The sequence below is a fragment of the Struthio camelus genome, chromosome 14 (assembly GCF_040807025.1).
Source record: "Struthio camelus isolate bStrCam1 chromosome 14, bStrCam1.hap1, whole genome shotgun sequence".
NCBI lineage: Eukaryota > Metazoa > Chordata > Aves > Struthioniformes > Struthionidae > Struthio > Struthio camelus.
Window position 1 is genome coordinate 739,409 of NC_090955.1, and position 15,772 is coordinate 755,180.

Here is a 15,772-nt window from a genome sequence, read left to right on the forward strand (position 1 = left end):
CAAGGATTTCCATCCCGGAAGCCTGACTGTCTTCCTACTCTAACCTAAACAGAATATATTTGGCATCTCAGAGCACATCAGCGGTCCATCTGCTCAGTCCTTAATCTCCAACATGTGCCAATTCTGGTTGGAATTTCCCAGAAGAATTGAGCAATAACATAATTGATTCCACAGCAGTTAATTGGACAACACCCTATTATACCCATAGAGGAGTGCCTAGAAAAAGCTTTTTAAAAAATCTTTTTGCAAAGTATTTGTTACAGCCACAGAAGCAACACTGTATTGTCCTCATTCATACCATAATGTCTTCTGATCCCAGCTGATGATCACTTTGTCCTAAGCAGTATGGTTTTACAGTTCTTAATCTTTTATTTTAGCTCCTATAATTAGCTAGTGTAATGAAGGAAAAGTTATAGGAAAGAGTAAGGATAGCTGTGCCAATAGAGCACAGCTATCCATTTGTAAGAGCAGAAGCAAATGAATTACTGATTTTTTTTTAATCTTTAGTTTTTGTGCCTGTAGTTAAACCATTGGGAAGAAAAAGTGCTGATCTCTCCTTTTGGAGAGAGGAGACCACATGTGAGGCATCTGATCCAACTTCAATTTCTGCTAAAAATGGACATTGTGCAAGAAAGCTTTCTCAGGAGAAAAAAAAAAAAAAAGAGGAAAGAAAGTTGAGTTTTATCACGTGGGCCTTAAGACTTGGACATTTTACAAAGCTAATTAACAATGACTGTAGCTCTTAAATAGCTCCCAAGTTCCAGTATCATCCTGTCCTCACGGCATCAAGCCCTCAGGTCAGACAGGGAGAGGGCTGCTGTTTGGCAGCTGGCCAAGGTAAGAGTAGCGCTCACGTCTTCTGCCCCCAGCCTGGACCCGAGGCTGCTCGCAAAGCGACAGCTTCGTCCCTGCATCGCACGCGGAGGAACTTCTCTGGGTAGTCGGGGAAAGCAAGCCACAGATTGTGATTCAGAAATGCTAATGTAAACCATGAAGCTGGTTTGTTTGTTCCCCTCTATCTTGGCTTTGTTCCACCAGAGGGGAAGATAAAAGACAGCTGTTATAAATAGAAGCTTTTTCTGAAGAAGGACTGTGATAATGCTTTAATTTTATGGAGTCCTGGGGAGTGGACCAAACCCAACAGATTGGAATAAACCTGCAGGTAGAAAGGAGCTGAGGAGAGAAGGGCTCAGGCTGGACGGGAGTGACGCCATCTCAGTAGCCCGCTTTTAATCTTCCCTCTTCCTGCTGCATGACAGCATGGGATGTTTTGTGGAGAGGAGGCAGAGAGGACGGCACACTGCTGATGTCGTCAGGTCTCCTTTTTATGTACGAGCGAGTGTGCCTGGCAGGCCCCGTGACTTCGGATGAACTTGCAGCGACACAGCAGCTCTGACAGCCGGGCAGCAGTGACGTTAACCTCGAGCGGCCCTGCCATAAGTGCTGCTTCTGCCATTAGTCTGCGGGGGGGCTGGGACATGAGTGTTAAATCTCTCTCAGGACGCAGCATCACTGGCCACAGAGCCTCCCCGGCACAACATCTTTCTGAAACGCTTTGGGTGCCTCAGCCAAGAATTGTCTTGCCCCAGTTACAGCCTCGCTGACCTGAATAACTGTAGATACTGTCCCTTTCTCCTAGTCCCTTTGTGCTGTAGTTTTGATTATAAAAACAGTATTAATTTAAAAAAAAATTAATAAAGCCCCTCTCCCAGACTTGAAAGGCCCTACTAATTGTAGGCACCAGCCCCAGGCAAAAATCTGTCATTTCTGTCCTCCTTCTGCAGCCCTCCTATGCCTGGGCTGCAGTTGTCTCTCGCGCAGGTCCAGACCGGTGGGGTGGGTGAGGGACGGGGCTGGCTTTGGGGGTGGTCCCAGACTTGTGCTCGCCAGCCCCCGTGCATGTCCTGTGCCGGCACCCGCTGGAAGTGCTGTTCAGCTCAAAAGCATAATCTGTGTTTTTGACTTGTTCTGAGAGGTAGATGGATTTTTCAGGACGGGCTAACATCATTCACTTGGCTATTCATTCCACTGCTTCCTTTATGTGGTCAGCCTAAAGCTATGGAAATAAAGACCATTGTTACACTTTCTACCACAGCCTTTTTCCCGTCTCTGAAAAGCAAACATCTATCAATAGAATGCAATAAAGTTTTGATTTCCCAGACATTTTCACATCACCCCTCTCCTAATATGCTTTGCAGTAAAGATAGGAGACATAATCAGAGGAGAAACTGTGGCCTGCTGGAATATGAAGGAAGAAGAGAACTGATTATACGATAGAAATAGCCAGAGAGGTCTTTCTGACTGTCAGTGGAGAAGAGGGCTTCAAACAGGCATTAGCCTCAATGTGCAAAAGGATGGAGGGGGTCTCTGTGCCACATAAGCAGCCTAAGCATAGCTGCAATGCTCCCAGCATTGCCTTTTGGCATAAATAGATAGATGCAAAGCAAACTTGAAATCAAACAAACAGCACCTCCTTACATGCAGGCTGATTTTAGCTCACTGCTGTGATTTAAATACTAGCGATAGTCAAACAGCTCCGGTGTGCCTTTCATTCCTTTGGATCAAACCTAATTGCCTTCAGAGAGGCATTTCTTGGTTTAAAAAAAAGGTTACCCGCCTGCCTGTAGCGCTGGGCTGTCAGACGTGTGACGATGGGTCTGGTTTTCGTTCTTGAATTATCCCCGTTAATCACAATGTCTATTTGAAACAGCTGCTACAAAGGTCCCTGCCGTTGTGCAGTGGAAAAATTCCAAGTGCTTGTATTTTCCCTTGTAAGTCAACGCTACATGCTTGAAACATTTGTTTCATATTAATACTCTGCCTAGCAGTCTGTCCATTTGTGTTTTGGGGGAAAACGGTTTGAAGGAGCTGTCTTCAACTGGAAGAAAGTGGCAGGCCGCAGTCACCAGTGGTCTGAACATATGCAGGGCACCTGAAGGCAGCGGAGTTGCCTCTGACAGGATGAGGTTTGGCTCTGGGTGTTCAGTACATAGGATGAAGACATTGCAGAAGGCTTGCTGTTTGGGGTTGGAATCAGAGACGTATTTGAAAACTGGCAGCATTTGCACAATTGATGCACACCTCTATTTCTGCACATCTGAGTAGGAATCATAGATGAAATGATCCATATCAGTACTTTCTGCTACTGCTTAGATGGGAAATGCTGGGGGGGGGGGGGGGAAAGAAGAAGCCTTCCCCATATGATATCCTAGTACCATTGTGCCCAAGCCCTAAGTGGGATGGAGGGAAAGGGGCTTGTAATTAAATGAAAATTAAAAATGCAAACAAAATGGATCTGGAATACAGCATTTAGGTCCAGGTACAAACTTCCCAAAGCTTTGCAAGGGAGATGGAGCTGAGTTTTGGTTCTTCACATGATGCAAAGAGGCGATCATCCCAAAATAAGCAGGCGCTTGGGATAAGCAGCTGTTTTCTGTTCCTTTCCCACCGCAGCCTCACTAAGTCATTCTGGAAATGACTCTAAAGTGTTCCTGGGAGGACATCTCTAATGACTTGTCAGCCTTGTTAATAGGGCAGCAGCATGTGAATCCAGTCTGTGCTCTAAATCTTTTTTTTTTCCCTCCCAAGCATATGAAAATCAAACCCTCCCACACTCATCATGCATGAAACAGTTCAAATAATGCCAGCCTGAACTGTGCTTTCCATTACTTTAAAGTTATTTTGGTGCCCTGAGTAGCTTTAAGAGCCCATAGCAGTTCAGTCAAAAATTAAAATGAAGTCTCATTAAAATACATTCACAATAGGCGGAAAAAAGGCCCCAGAATGTGTTTTTTTAAGTATTTTTTTTTCTCCTGAATCAGCACTGATCTCTTCAAGTTAAACTTCCTTTCTCCCATCTAGCCAAGTCCAAAGACAGTTTTGATTTGTTTCCAGATGAGTTTTCTGAACAATACTTGAGGTTTCCAAGTTTACCATTTTATCTGTAGTCCTTGCTTGCCAGCCCTCCTTTCCCCCTCTTTGAAATTTGCTGTCTGATTAGCACTTTTGCAGATTTCCATAACATCCCACGGTTCCTGAATGTGAAAGCCAAAAAGACAAACAAAAATAGTATCTAGCAGGCTGAGCACTGTGGTTTATTTCCTGTGCAGCAATTCTTTCTTGAGGATAGATCTTGTTCATTTACACTGCAGCAGGGTATGAAATACCCATTTCACTGGTTTCTCGGCCTGCCCCCTTTTCCTTTCCCGCTGTATGGTGGCATTCATGGGAAGGTGCCACATGATCAGTCTCAGCCCATACAGTATATGTTGGCTTCAAGCAATAAAGAGCTCCTCTATCAGCAGGACTCGAACAGGCTTTTAATGTTTTTTTGAGGCAACTTTGTCACAGTTCACCGTCTACCAGCTTCTTTATGTGGGCTAAATCTATATCCAGGATCCAGGCGGCATCAAAACTTTCAAATGCAGGCCTGAACGGTAGGTTTCCAAACTCTGTGCTGAATTTAGCAGTTGGGTACGTCCCTACTATACGTTTAAATGCATGCAGCATAAAGTTCCCGTTCACAGCAGAGTCGTGATTAGGATTTGTAAGCCCTTCTTGCGTAAGATTAACTTAGCGCTAACTCCACAATTCACATCACGTTATAGTGAAAGCAGGCAGTGCAACCTGCTCAGGGTAATCCCTTGCCTGATCTCTCCTCATCTTGCCTCTCGTTCAGAAACCACCTTCTTTATGTCTTCTGACTTCTTCTCACCTCTCGTGATCCTCAACTTCTAGTCCTTAGAGCATGCCTTCACCTGTTTCTCCACTTTCTGGAAATTAGGCCTTTTTCCTTCTCCAGTACCAACAGTTTTGCTGTTGAGCCTATTTTGTGGTGGTTGCTCTGAAGGAACATTGCAGGAAGTCATTAAACCTCAGCAGAAGTCCCAAGTAACTTTCCTGTTTTCATAAGGAAAGTTGCCCTTGGAAAATTAAATATGTGCACCATGGCACAGATGGTGAGTGCCCACCTACAGTCATGCTTTGGTGTCTTAATGTCAACTGCACTGAACGCAGACGGATCAAAATTGACATCAAACTAATTGCTTTAGCAATTATAAGGCAATTAGAATAAAAGACTCACCAAGTCTTAATTAAGAAGCAGATTGAACAGGATTTAGCAGCTCCTAGCTGAGAAACATCAAACTCATTCAGTGAATATCTGTTGTCTTGAGCAGGATTTCAGATGGCAGGGATGTTTTTGCAGGGATGTGTGTGATGCTCAAAAAATACATAAATGTGAAATAATTTACACATGCTTCATTTGAAGGAAATTGCACACGAACATTATGGAGAATGGAATGTACTTCAGTACTGAAAAGTTTCTTAAGAAAATAGCTTATATTTTACTAGCAATCAGTGTAGCAGATATAAGTGGATCAAAACCCTGGCATAAATCCATGTAGCTGAGCTGCATCACAAATGGTCTCTGTCATTTTTTTTGTTTGTTTTTATTACAGTAGTGTCACAATTCACCTCTCTGCTATAACGTGAAACTTGATAAATATAAGGAGTTAAATAGTGTGCTTGCTGTTGCTTGGGAACAGCTTGGATGATTCTTTCTGTTTTTCTATAATCAGAGCTCCAGTGTGGTAGGAAACGTGTGCGTGCTAAGACCCAGAGCCACAGACATGCACAGCAGCCTCACTTCCACGGATTGCAATGGTGCACCAGGCAGCAGAAAGAGGAGTTCAGCTGATATTTTCATTAGAAAGGCACCCAAATATCTCTGTAGATCTGGATAATTGTGCAAGTCAGTCTCATTCCTGTCCTGCTGAATGCGGTGTATCGTACAGTATATGCTCTGCCAGACTGCAAGAAACATCTCTGGATTGGAGTATGCCAGATTCTCCTTGAAGTTCATATATAATTTCATGTGTAAATTAATGCGCATTTATATTTTGCTGAGCATCATGCATGTACCCACTCGACACAACTACACATATGTCCCTACCGTCTGAAAGCATACCCAAGCCCTCTGCCTGGGAGAAAATGCTGACGTAACCTGTTTGTGGTAATTCACGATCCTGCAGTACTTGCTATAGGAGCTGGACAGGTTGTGTTGATGCCGACAAGCACAGTTCACCCTCCCCAAAGATCGCCCGTGGTCATTGCCAGGTATAATGGCCTCTTCTCTTTCTTTTCTGAACTGCCATGTTGTTATGAGGCTGAAAATTTCTGCCCAGCCTCAAGGAGATGCTGACAGGAGTTTGGGGGAACTGCTGTCACTAAGCACCCTCCAGGCGTTCCCAGCACCTGGCACGGGTCAATCCTGCGCCTCAGTGCGGAGGGGCACTTTACATTTTTCATCTGCCTTTTATATTTATGCAAAGTCTGTCCCAGCCATGCAGTTGGAAGGCATTGCCATCACCGCTTCCTGTTTACTTTTCTGATTTTTTTCTTTCCCCTTCCCCAGGAGACAGTTGGGGAGCCATTCTTCCTGTTGATCTGTGCTATCAAACAGCAAATTAACAAAGGCTCCATCGATGCCATCACAGGGAAAGCCAGGTACACCCTCAATGAAGAGTGGCTCCTGAGGGAGAACATCGAGGCAAAACCAAGGGTAAGTGGTGCTTATAGCCCAGTGTGCTGACAGTTGCTGTATGCCAGATGCAGTAGTTGTGCAAGCAGATGATTTGGTGCCTATGCAGTTATGATAACCACATGAATTAAACGAGCACCTGCACAGGCAGCTTGCCAGCACCTACACTCATGACTTCTTCCAAACAAGGCTCCTAATGACTGCGTTTGTTACCGCAGCCATCCTTTGGTGGGTCGTCTAAGTAGCTCAGTTTAGGAACGGAGGGAGATAAGTGAGTTTTGTTGTGCAATACTGAGAGAGTTAAAGCAACAGGTTTACAATTCCTGGCAAACCAGCATCTTTGTTACGAGAGAAAAGTTGCTGGCAGTAAACTTGGAGCCCTGGTGTGCAGGCTTTATTCAGGGTATTACAGGAATGGTGCTGAAAAGCGATTCTGCAAAATGCCTCCTGTGGGAGTAGGACAGACTAAGGCTGTACATGTGAAGGACTTTATTCCCTTCACTGTCTGATACAGAATTCAACAGACGCCTTTCCAGAGCCTGGGTCAAATTCTGCTTTCAATTACCTGGCATAAATCTGGAGCAGCTTCATTGAAATCAGCAGGCTACCCCAGATGTGCATCCTGGTAACTCAGAGCAGGTTCAAGCTCCACATCCTCTGCGTATTCCTGTTACCAATTGACCTGTAAATTTACAGCATTGACTGAGAGGGGTTAGCAGCAGGGCGCAAAGTATTAGTTTTTCTCGGCAGAAATAGTAACTTCATAAGTCCGAGTAGGGGAAGTGTAGCTGCTTCCTACTTTTTTGCAAGAAGAGAAGTAAAAGAGTGTAGAGGGTATGCTGCAGGAAGGAGAGCAACTGCAGGGTTAGTGCTAGCTCACCAGCGAGTCCCCAAATTGCTGGTAACTGAACCATCTGCACATTATACCCAGTGAAAAATCACCTTGATGTAACGCTATGAAGAAAATTGGACTTCATGCGTGCATCGACATTGTTCTTATCACCAGGAGTGCTGCTTGTGTATCTTTCTTGCTGATACTTAAAAGTGGTATTTGCAAAGGAACCTATGGGCTACCAGAGGTCAATCTCACATTCACCAGGTTTCCGTCTAAGAGGCACTTGTGTTTATGCAGAAGCAATGTTCCTGAAATCTGGACAGTTTCCTGACCTGGGCTTGCAAGTCAGGTAGTTTGATGATTTCAGGATCCCAGTTTCATTCACAAATAAATGAAGGCACAAAGTTGCCCTGAGATTTATTGCACCCAAGGAAAGGGAGGACAAAAGTAGGAGGCAGATTTTGGGCTGTTTCCGCATGAAGACCCCCCCCGGGGTGGGAGGGAAAAGCCACGCTTGTAGCATTTAGGTCTACACAGCTGGTGAGAGGAGGAGATACCTGAACCCTGCATTCCTCCTCGCCTGATTGAGGGGGTAGCAGCTCCCAAAGGAGTAGAAGAGGATCCTGATAGGAATGGAATTGTTCTTACTGCTCTGCAGCTCTCTGCTGTGACTGCAATAAAAGAAGTTGGGCATCCCTGAGGTTTGACCTGGCAGCTGTCTATTTGTGGTAGCCTGAAGCCTCTGGCAGCTAACTGTCCAGCTAGCTAGTTACATTTTTGAACAGATCATTGAATATGGCTGATAGCGTACTCAGTATTGCACCAAATCCAATCTGCAGAATGTTTAAAGCTTGTTTAAACAAAGGAATTCGGCCCATTGCACCAGGGGAAGGCAAAACAATGAGCACTGACTGTCCCATTAGTCACCAGTTGGAGCCAAGAAGCTGAGGACATGACTGGACTGTGGAGACTGAACTTTCCTTCTGCCCTCAGAGGTGATCTCTGCGCATCAGGGCTAAGGCCCATTAGCCAGGCAGCATGAGAGAAGGTTGCCGTGTTGCTCCCCATGCTCTCCTAGCTCTGTGAATAAATAGGGCCCTTCAGTCTCCAAGGGCTATAAATCAGCGCCTTTCCCTAGCTGTAAATCTCAGATGAACGCATTTGTTCAGCATGATTTCTGGCAGCACAAGGCTTAGGATGTACCAATAAGAGCTGTGCATGCCCTTCAGCCTGTGTTCGTCCTTGGGAGCCAGCAGACCGTGGCAAATCGCTCCCACCTCGCACTTAACTCAGCCTCTCCCCACAGAACCTCAATGTCTCTTTCCAAGGCTGCGGGATGGATTCCTTGAGTGTTAGGGCCATGGACACGGACACGCTCAGTCAAGTGAAAGAGAAGATTCTGGAGGCCTTTTGCAAGAACGTCCCATACTCTCAGTGGCCAAGGGTAGAAGACGTCGATCTTGGTAAGGACTGGATTCATTAGATAGGTCAGTCCTTACATCTCAGATAAAGGAGTGCATGTTGCACAGTAGCTCTTCCTGTCTATCAGAGGGCATTGGCTGAAGCAGCACTGATGAGAGAGCAGGTCTCAAGACAGCCTTTTCCTGAGAATGTTCTCTGGGAAGGAGGGATAGGACCAGATCCTGATGGGCAGGGTGCTGTAAGGAACTGTATTACTGGAAGGAAACCTTAGGGAAGTCCGGCTTGGACTTACACCCTTCAAAGCTTGTAATCCTAACCCCCGAACAGGATGTCTTCCTCTAAAATACCCTTGAGCCTGCATATGGCAAATTAATGCATGCCCCTCAATAGGTAGTGCTGAATGAGCCCATAGACTTCTATCTGGCTATGGCTTCAGGGTTGTCATTTATTTACCCAGAGTCCAGCTCTTTCTCCTAAAAGTTAAGAAGAATCCAAGCCCCATGCTAGGAAGAGAAAAGTATCTTCAGACTGCCTCTCTAGGTTCTACCTTGTTTCTGTGGCCACATCATGGCCTGATCTGCCCCCTACACCACCCTGGCAGAGCTGTGGAGGTGCCCTTTTTGTCGTGCCCCGAGGGATGCCCAGAGGGGAGGCAGCAGAGGTGGCACCCACCACCCCCTTACTGGTGCCCATGCTGATGACTGTTCCTTCATGGTCCTTGGTGGGCCACAGAGACACACCCTGGTTGGCGAAGGTAGTCGCAAGGGATCAAAAACAGTATAGTCAATGCCAGATGTTTTTATAGAAAAAGACACTGAGCTGGAGCAAGTGGCATGCCTTGCTCCTGCTCAGCTGGTGCACATATGGTGCCTTTGCATCACAGGTGCATCATGTGATCTTTCCCACCTGGTAGCAGGCAGTGGTCTTTGGTGGTTTTGTGCATTGCCACACGGCCATCTCAGCCACGCTAGTCCCTGGTGCTCTGTCAGGGCCACTCAAATGCGGCCCGCAGCACAGAGGTGAGGTGGGACAGGGATGAAGTGAGAAGTGTGCTCTTGTTGTGTCTCTCTCTGAGCAGAGAGAGACTTTGCAGCCTCTTCCAGCTCCAGACAGTCCAGCCCTAGTCCAGGAAATCCCTGCTTCTGGGGTTAACCCTGAAAGTGTTTCTACCTCAGGCCATTGGAAAACATGTGTTTCAGTTTCACAGCACACAGTGCCCAAGAGGCCTTTGAAGGCTCTGCAGCCTCAGTGTGCTGTATGGCATGTGGCCTCCAGAATAAGAGGCTCCAGGCCCAACTGCACGTGCCTTCTTCAACCTGGATTTTCACTTTCTCCCTTCTCTGTGTTTAGAGTGGTTTGCCACAAGCACTGATAGCTACATCCTCCGGGACCTTGACGACACCTCTGTGGTAGAGGACGGCAGGAAGAAACTCAACACGTTAGCCCATTACAAGGTAAACCTGCAAGTGCTGCAGAAAAACTTTGCTTCCTTGGAGCCTACCTGGCCTCAGGAGTGAGCTGCAATTCCCCTTCCAAAAACAGGATTATCAGAAACAAGCAGGGAGGTTGCCATAGCTTCATGAGAGCGTCTGGGGAATAGACATCTGCCCTGGCGAGAAGCTCGTTAATATTGCAACACAGTGAAACTAATTAAACACTCTTCATGCAAAACAAGTTATTACTGACAACAGAAAGAGGGGGGAAAAAAAGCTCCTATTCCCAATAGCCATCAGCTTGGCTGATTAGTATCACACTGCTCTTGATCCCTACTCCTGCTAAAATCACTGGCAAAATTGTCACTGACTGCCCTGAGAGCAGGAGCTGAGGATGCTGTCAAGGAGCTGAGGCAAAAAATGTGGGCCAAATGTGGGGAATCAAATTTTTTCTTGTCTGCTTTTCATTTAAAATGAAAAGGAACTGGAAGTTTTTGTTTGATTTCCACATTCCCTGGTATTCGTGGAAGTGTAATCCTCACTGCTCTGCAACAGTGCATGGAAAACCGAAAATGGACCTGAGTACTTATTGATGATATTATTTGTATAAAGCAGTGCCTCAGAGCCCCGTTGCTGGCACAGTGCCCTGTTGCACTGAGAACCAGAAATGCAGAACAAAAAGATGGTACCTATCCCAGTGAGTTCGTGGGCTACGTTTAGCTTCATTCTTCCTTTTCAATAAAAGGCAAAACGGCATCTGTACAGCATAGCATTATCGTTCTTCTTTCAATAATCTCATGTCACCATACCACAAATTTCCCTGTGATACTTGTCTGATTCCCATACTATTGAGAACCTCACAATCTCGTTGCACCCTAAGAAACCTTTCCAAGTAGGACAATACTATTATTAGCAGTTTACAAGCTGGAGAAGAGAGGCAGAGCGTGGCAGAGTCGCACAGGATGCTGGAGGCGGAGTAAGCAATTGCACTGGAGCTTCTCGGGTCCCTGGATCTTCCTCCTGGCTCCCCTCCCCAGGATGTCGCTCTGGAAGTTGCCATTAGTTCCCTCACACGAGGAACCACGCAAGCAGATCTAAGCTGTGCCTTTCTTTAAGCTGGTGGTGCTACCCACCCTCCCAGTGACTAGGGAGAAATGACTAACACATCTCACCCTGATCCCTGGCATTGGGGCACACCTCCTTGCGAGACAGAGCAGCTTGTCCAGGCTAGCTAGACCCAACCACACAGTCAAGGGGCTGCTGCTGCAGTGACAGAGCTGCCTCTGTTCCCTGTACGCCCAATCTGTCATTCACATCCCCCTGTTTTACTGTTCCCTTCATCTTCAGATCCCTGAAGGGGCATCACTGGCTATGAGTTTGTCGGATAAGAAGGATACCACACTGAGCAGAGGTAATAATTCACTTCTTTTTCTCTGTTGCTGGTGACCAAGCAGAATCACTTTATTTTCAGTGGTGGGGGGAGACAGGGTCAGCTCTGTGTGGTGGGGGATGCCGTGGGCCTGTTGTTGCCAGCCCCTTACTTGAACAGGCAGGTGTGGAATTGGCCCTTGCAAGGTTGCTGTAGTGGTTATCAGCACTGTTAGACCACCATTTTGTAGTGGCAGTATTTGACAGAGCTTGCACTGATCAAGCCACCTTTGTGCCTGGGAAGAAAGTGCATGGCACTGCTGAGGAAAAGCAGGGTTTTTTTTTTTTTTTTTGGCCATATCTGCAAGTTCATCTACATCCATGCCTTTCATCATGCTGTGCAGCACGGCAAGGTGTTTGGTGCTAGTCTGTGCTGGGAACTGGATTCAGAACCTGCTGAAAGGGGAGCAACAACTAAAGAGGCAGTTTGCCCTTGCCTTTTTGCATTACAGGCTCTTCACGTGGAAAGAGTTACAGGCTCAACCTTTTCTTTGGGCCTTGGACCCCCCCCCACCCCTCCACAGCAAGAGCCTCAAGCCAAGATAATAAAAGTGGAGGGTCACCATCATGCGTGCAGTGTGCTGCCAACCAAGAAGGGAGTGCTGCCTCCACTTGAGCAGGCAAGCTGGCAGCCAGCCGTGTGTTTAGGAGGCCCTTCCCGTCCTGCAAGGTCTCAACTGTTCTTTCAGTGAGCCCCGTTTGCCCACTGAACCCTTGCCCATGCTGTGACTTATGTTTGGGGCAGAGATAATTGTGGAGCCTCAGGAAACGTATCTAGCACAAACAATCAGCTCTCACATGCTCTCCCCTTTCTACTAGATTCTTTCTTACTGAGCTTGAGCAAGCCCCAGATGTCTGTGACGGGTCACAAAACGCCCATGCTCTGGATGCTTGCAGTCCTGAATCCTGCCATTCAGACACAAGCGGTGCAGCATTCCCGGACAGGATTGATGGCTAGACAGAAAAGCGGAGTGGAGACACTTAGTGCTTTATTGACTGCAATGCGTGGCATTCCCTGAATGGCAGCCAACGCCCTGGAGGGGAAAAAAAGAGATCCAAAGAGCTGGGAGCAATGTTTCTGCAAGATTCTGGCAGAATAGGGAGGGCTAGCCTACAAACTGCCAGGATTATAATAATTTGGTCAGCAGGCTGGCTGGCATGAGGTCATCGGTATCAGCGCTGCTGAATAGCCCCGTTTGTCACCATTTGTGCTTGCGCGGCTGCTGTTCAGTGGCGTGGCTGCCATTGCCTCTTGCTCCTCATCAAGCACAGGGCAGAAGGCTCCTAGCCAGATGAATGGGAGATGAGTGGCAGTTGAAACATTTCAGTGGCCAGTCCTCCTGAGTCTGGGACTGACTCTTGTGAGTGGGTGGCTTCTAGATTCCTTCTAACATTAAGGCTTTCTGCATCACTTGCAAAAAAGGAAAAACAAATAGGTTTTTCTGCCCTGTGTTGCTTTGGTAGGCGAAGTTAAGGAGGTCTGAGAAGTGTACCTTTCTGATACAGGCATTGGAGGAGATGCAGTTGTCATGTTTGTGTTCTTGCTTTAAAAATGTGTTATCCAGTATCCTCTTCTCTTCATTTGGTGAAGTGCCGAGTGCTTTCCCAGTCCTTAAGCTAGAGCTGCTTGAGACTTTCACAAGGATTTTTTTTTTTCTCACGTGCTTATTAGAGGCTTGCATTAAATCTGTGCTAACAAAGGGGAAAAAAAAAAGGAGAAATCTGAAACTGCTTGATTGATTGAAAATCCCTTTCCATCCCAATTGCACATGTCAATTTCTTGTCAGCAGACTTCTAGATTTCAGGCTGCAGAGAGTCAACACAAGCCAAGGTAGACAAAAATTCACATTTAAGAAATAAGTTTCAAACCCCACTATCTCAGGCCTTTCCTCACAGTTAGTGGAACAAGAACTGGAGCTCTATTGTCCACTGGAGTCCAAAAGCAGAACTGGGTGTCTGCAGGCAAGTAGCTACCACAGCTTCTGGCAAGTTGCATTAGACTGAATATAGAAGTCAGTTCCTTGTTCCAAGAATGGATGATGCGAGTCTGTCTCTGAAATTAGAGTCCTTTGCCCATCAGGGTAAGGAGATGGCTGTTTGGCTGCCTATGATGAGTGAAGCCAAAAAGCAGCTGAGGACAAACATGGGTAGGTATCACGGGGTGCCCAGAGTGCAGGACAGGAGGACACTGGAGTGCCTAAAGTGCTACTCCTGCTCTCACGCTATCTTGGGTTCCACTTAAAACATCCCTTTGATATTTAAAATACTCCTTAACCTAATTCCTGAGGTATTCACCACATCCACCCCCCCCCCAAAAAAAAAAGGGGTAAACACCACCAAACAAAGAAAAATGCTGAAATCACATGGACCACAAGTAGGTGTTTGGGTTTCTTGCTGAAAGCAGAACACATCCACTTGCATGGGTGGAGTCTGCGGACGGTAGTTTTCTGTTTGGTTCCTCCGACTAAGCTCTTTCTCTTTACAGTGAAGGATTTGGACACTGAAAAATACTTCCATTTGGTAAGTATCCTGTTTGAAAGCTATCAAGGTTAGTGACTGGCCCACTGGGGATGGCCTCAGGAAGGGTCCTTGCAAATGACACCTCCCAGCCCTTCCACCCGCATCTTGGTCAGAGGTTTCCCGTCTGCTTCCTCTGGCAGAAACAGCTACTTCGGAACAGGGCCTTCACTCCAGGAAACCCTCTTAGCAGCAAGGCACAGATAAATGAAGGGAAAGGGAATCTGTATGCACAGATCACAGCAATGGCTTCACTTCCCCAGCCCTTTCTTGTAGTTGTAGCAATAATTACTTACGCAGGGGTGTTCGGTAGGTGGGAAGGCAATCCAGCCCTAACGAATTTGCCATGCATGCTTGTTCTGGAGCAAACGCGCCTTGCAGCAGTGGAGGAGCGTACAAGCAAAGGGCAATAATGCTGTACTTAGCTTATTGTCAGCGGCATGGCTGGGAATGGGCTCCATATGCACAGTACATGCAGACAGATGCATTTGTCAAGCAGCCAGCTTGTTGGCCTGTGATCAGAACTGCCCTTGGGGGGTGGTGGGGGGAGGGTAGGGGGCTGAAACCTTTGTGGTTGCGCATTGTTCAGATATTAAGATAATAATTGAACGCACATTACTTTTGGCAGCAATATGGGGAGAATAGAGTTTTTAATCTTAATCTTGATTCTAATGTATATATTTCTACATATTTCACCTTTACGATGGCTGCCGTTAACAGACAAAGGAAGATATTGGTTACATTTCTGAAAACTGATGCTGTTGCAAACCATATAAGCTTTATCTCTCTAGTAGCAGTCAGCTTCTGCTGTACGGAAGGAAGCAAGCCCCCTTAGTCTATGGGTGAATCCTGAGCTAAGGCAAAAGGACCAGCTTGCTGACTTAAATCAGGGTCATGTCACTGACTGTGACAGAGGTGTAATAATTTGTGCGAAAATCCGGATCCTGGAGAGCCACTTTTCTGAAGGGAAGCAGGGGGGAGGATGAGCTGGAGCCTGCTGTTGTGCTGGCTGCCAGGGAGACTTCTCTCCCTGGAGGTCAGTAGTGTGAAAAACACTAGGAGCAAAGAAGGAGACCAGGAAGGCTGCGTGTGTGCAGTGATCGCTTTTCACCTCCATTTATGTCTCTGGGCTCTTATTTTTTCAGTAGATGTGATGGACAAGGAGAAAATCTTTTCAGCCTTGCTGATATTAACTTAATTCATCTCTGTGGGCTGAAATGTCAGGTGTGTGACCATGCAGGATCAGTGCTTGTTAGTTTTCTCCAGAGAGGCCCAAAGAAAATTGGAAAGGTTATCTGTTGAAAAACTTTAGTACTATGGGATGTAGTAAAAATTGCCAAGATGGCAAAATAATTGTTATGGCCTGATTGAGCTTTCAGCAGCCACAGGGAGTTCAGAAACGTTGCCTGACCCTGCAGTCTGATCATGGAGGAGCTCAGTCAGTAACATCCTTGGTCAAGTCACCTAATAGGAATAACTGGCATGCTGCCTGCTTCCCAGGACTGCAGGAGATTTATTAGTTCCTGCTTGTGCACCACTCTGAAAGTACAAAGTGCTAAATGTTGCTAAAAGCTGTTAGGAAAGAATGTGTTCATG

At 46.4% G+C, this 15,772-nt stretch overlaps 1 protein-coding gene across 1 annotated transcript in view; it reads left to right on the top strand.

The window, feature by feature from the left end:
- PLXND1 (plexin D1) overlaps window positions 1-15,772 on the top strand; it is a 94,473-nt gene that overhangs the window by 69,726 nt on the left and 8,975 nt on the right. The window contains exons 26-30 of the mRNA XM_068906733.1: window positions 6,416-6,562; window positions 8,683-8,839; window positions 10,149-10,252; window positions 11,579-11,642; window positions 14,145-14,179. Of these exons, the coding sequence (XP_068762834.1) occupies window positions 6,416-6,562; window positions 8,683-8,839; window positions 10,149-10,252; window positions 11,579-11,642; window positions 14,145-14,179 (507 nt within the window). The remainder of the gene's footprint in view (window positions 1-6,415; window positions 6,563-8,682; window positions 8,840-10,148; window positions 10,253-11,578; window positions 11,643-14,144; window positions 14,180-15,772) is intronic.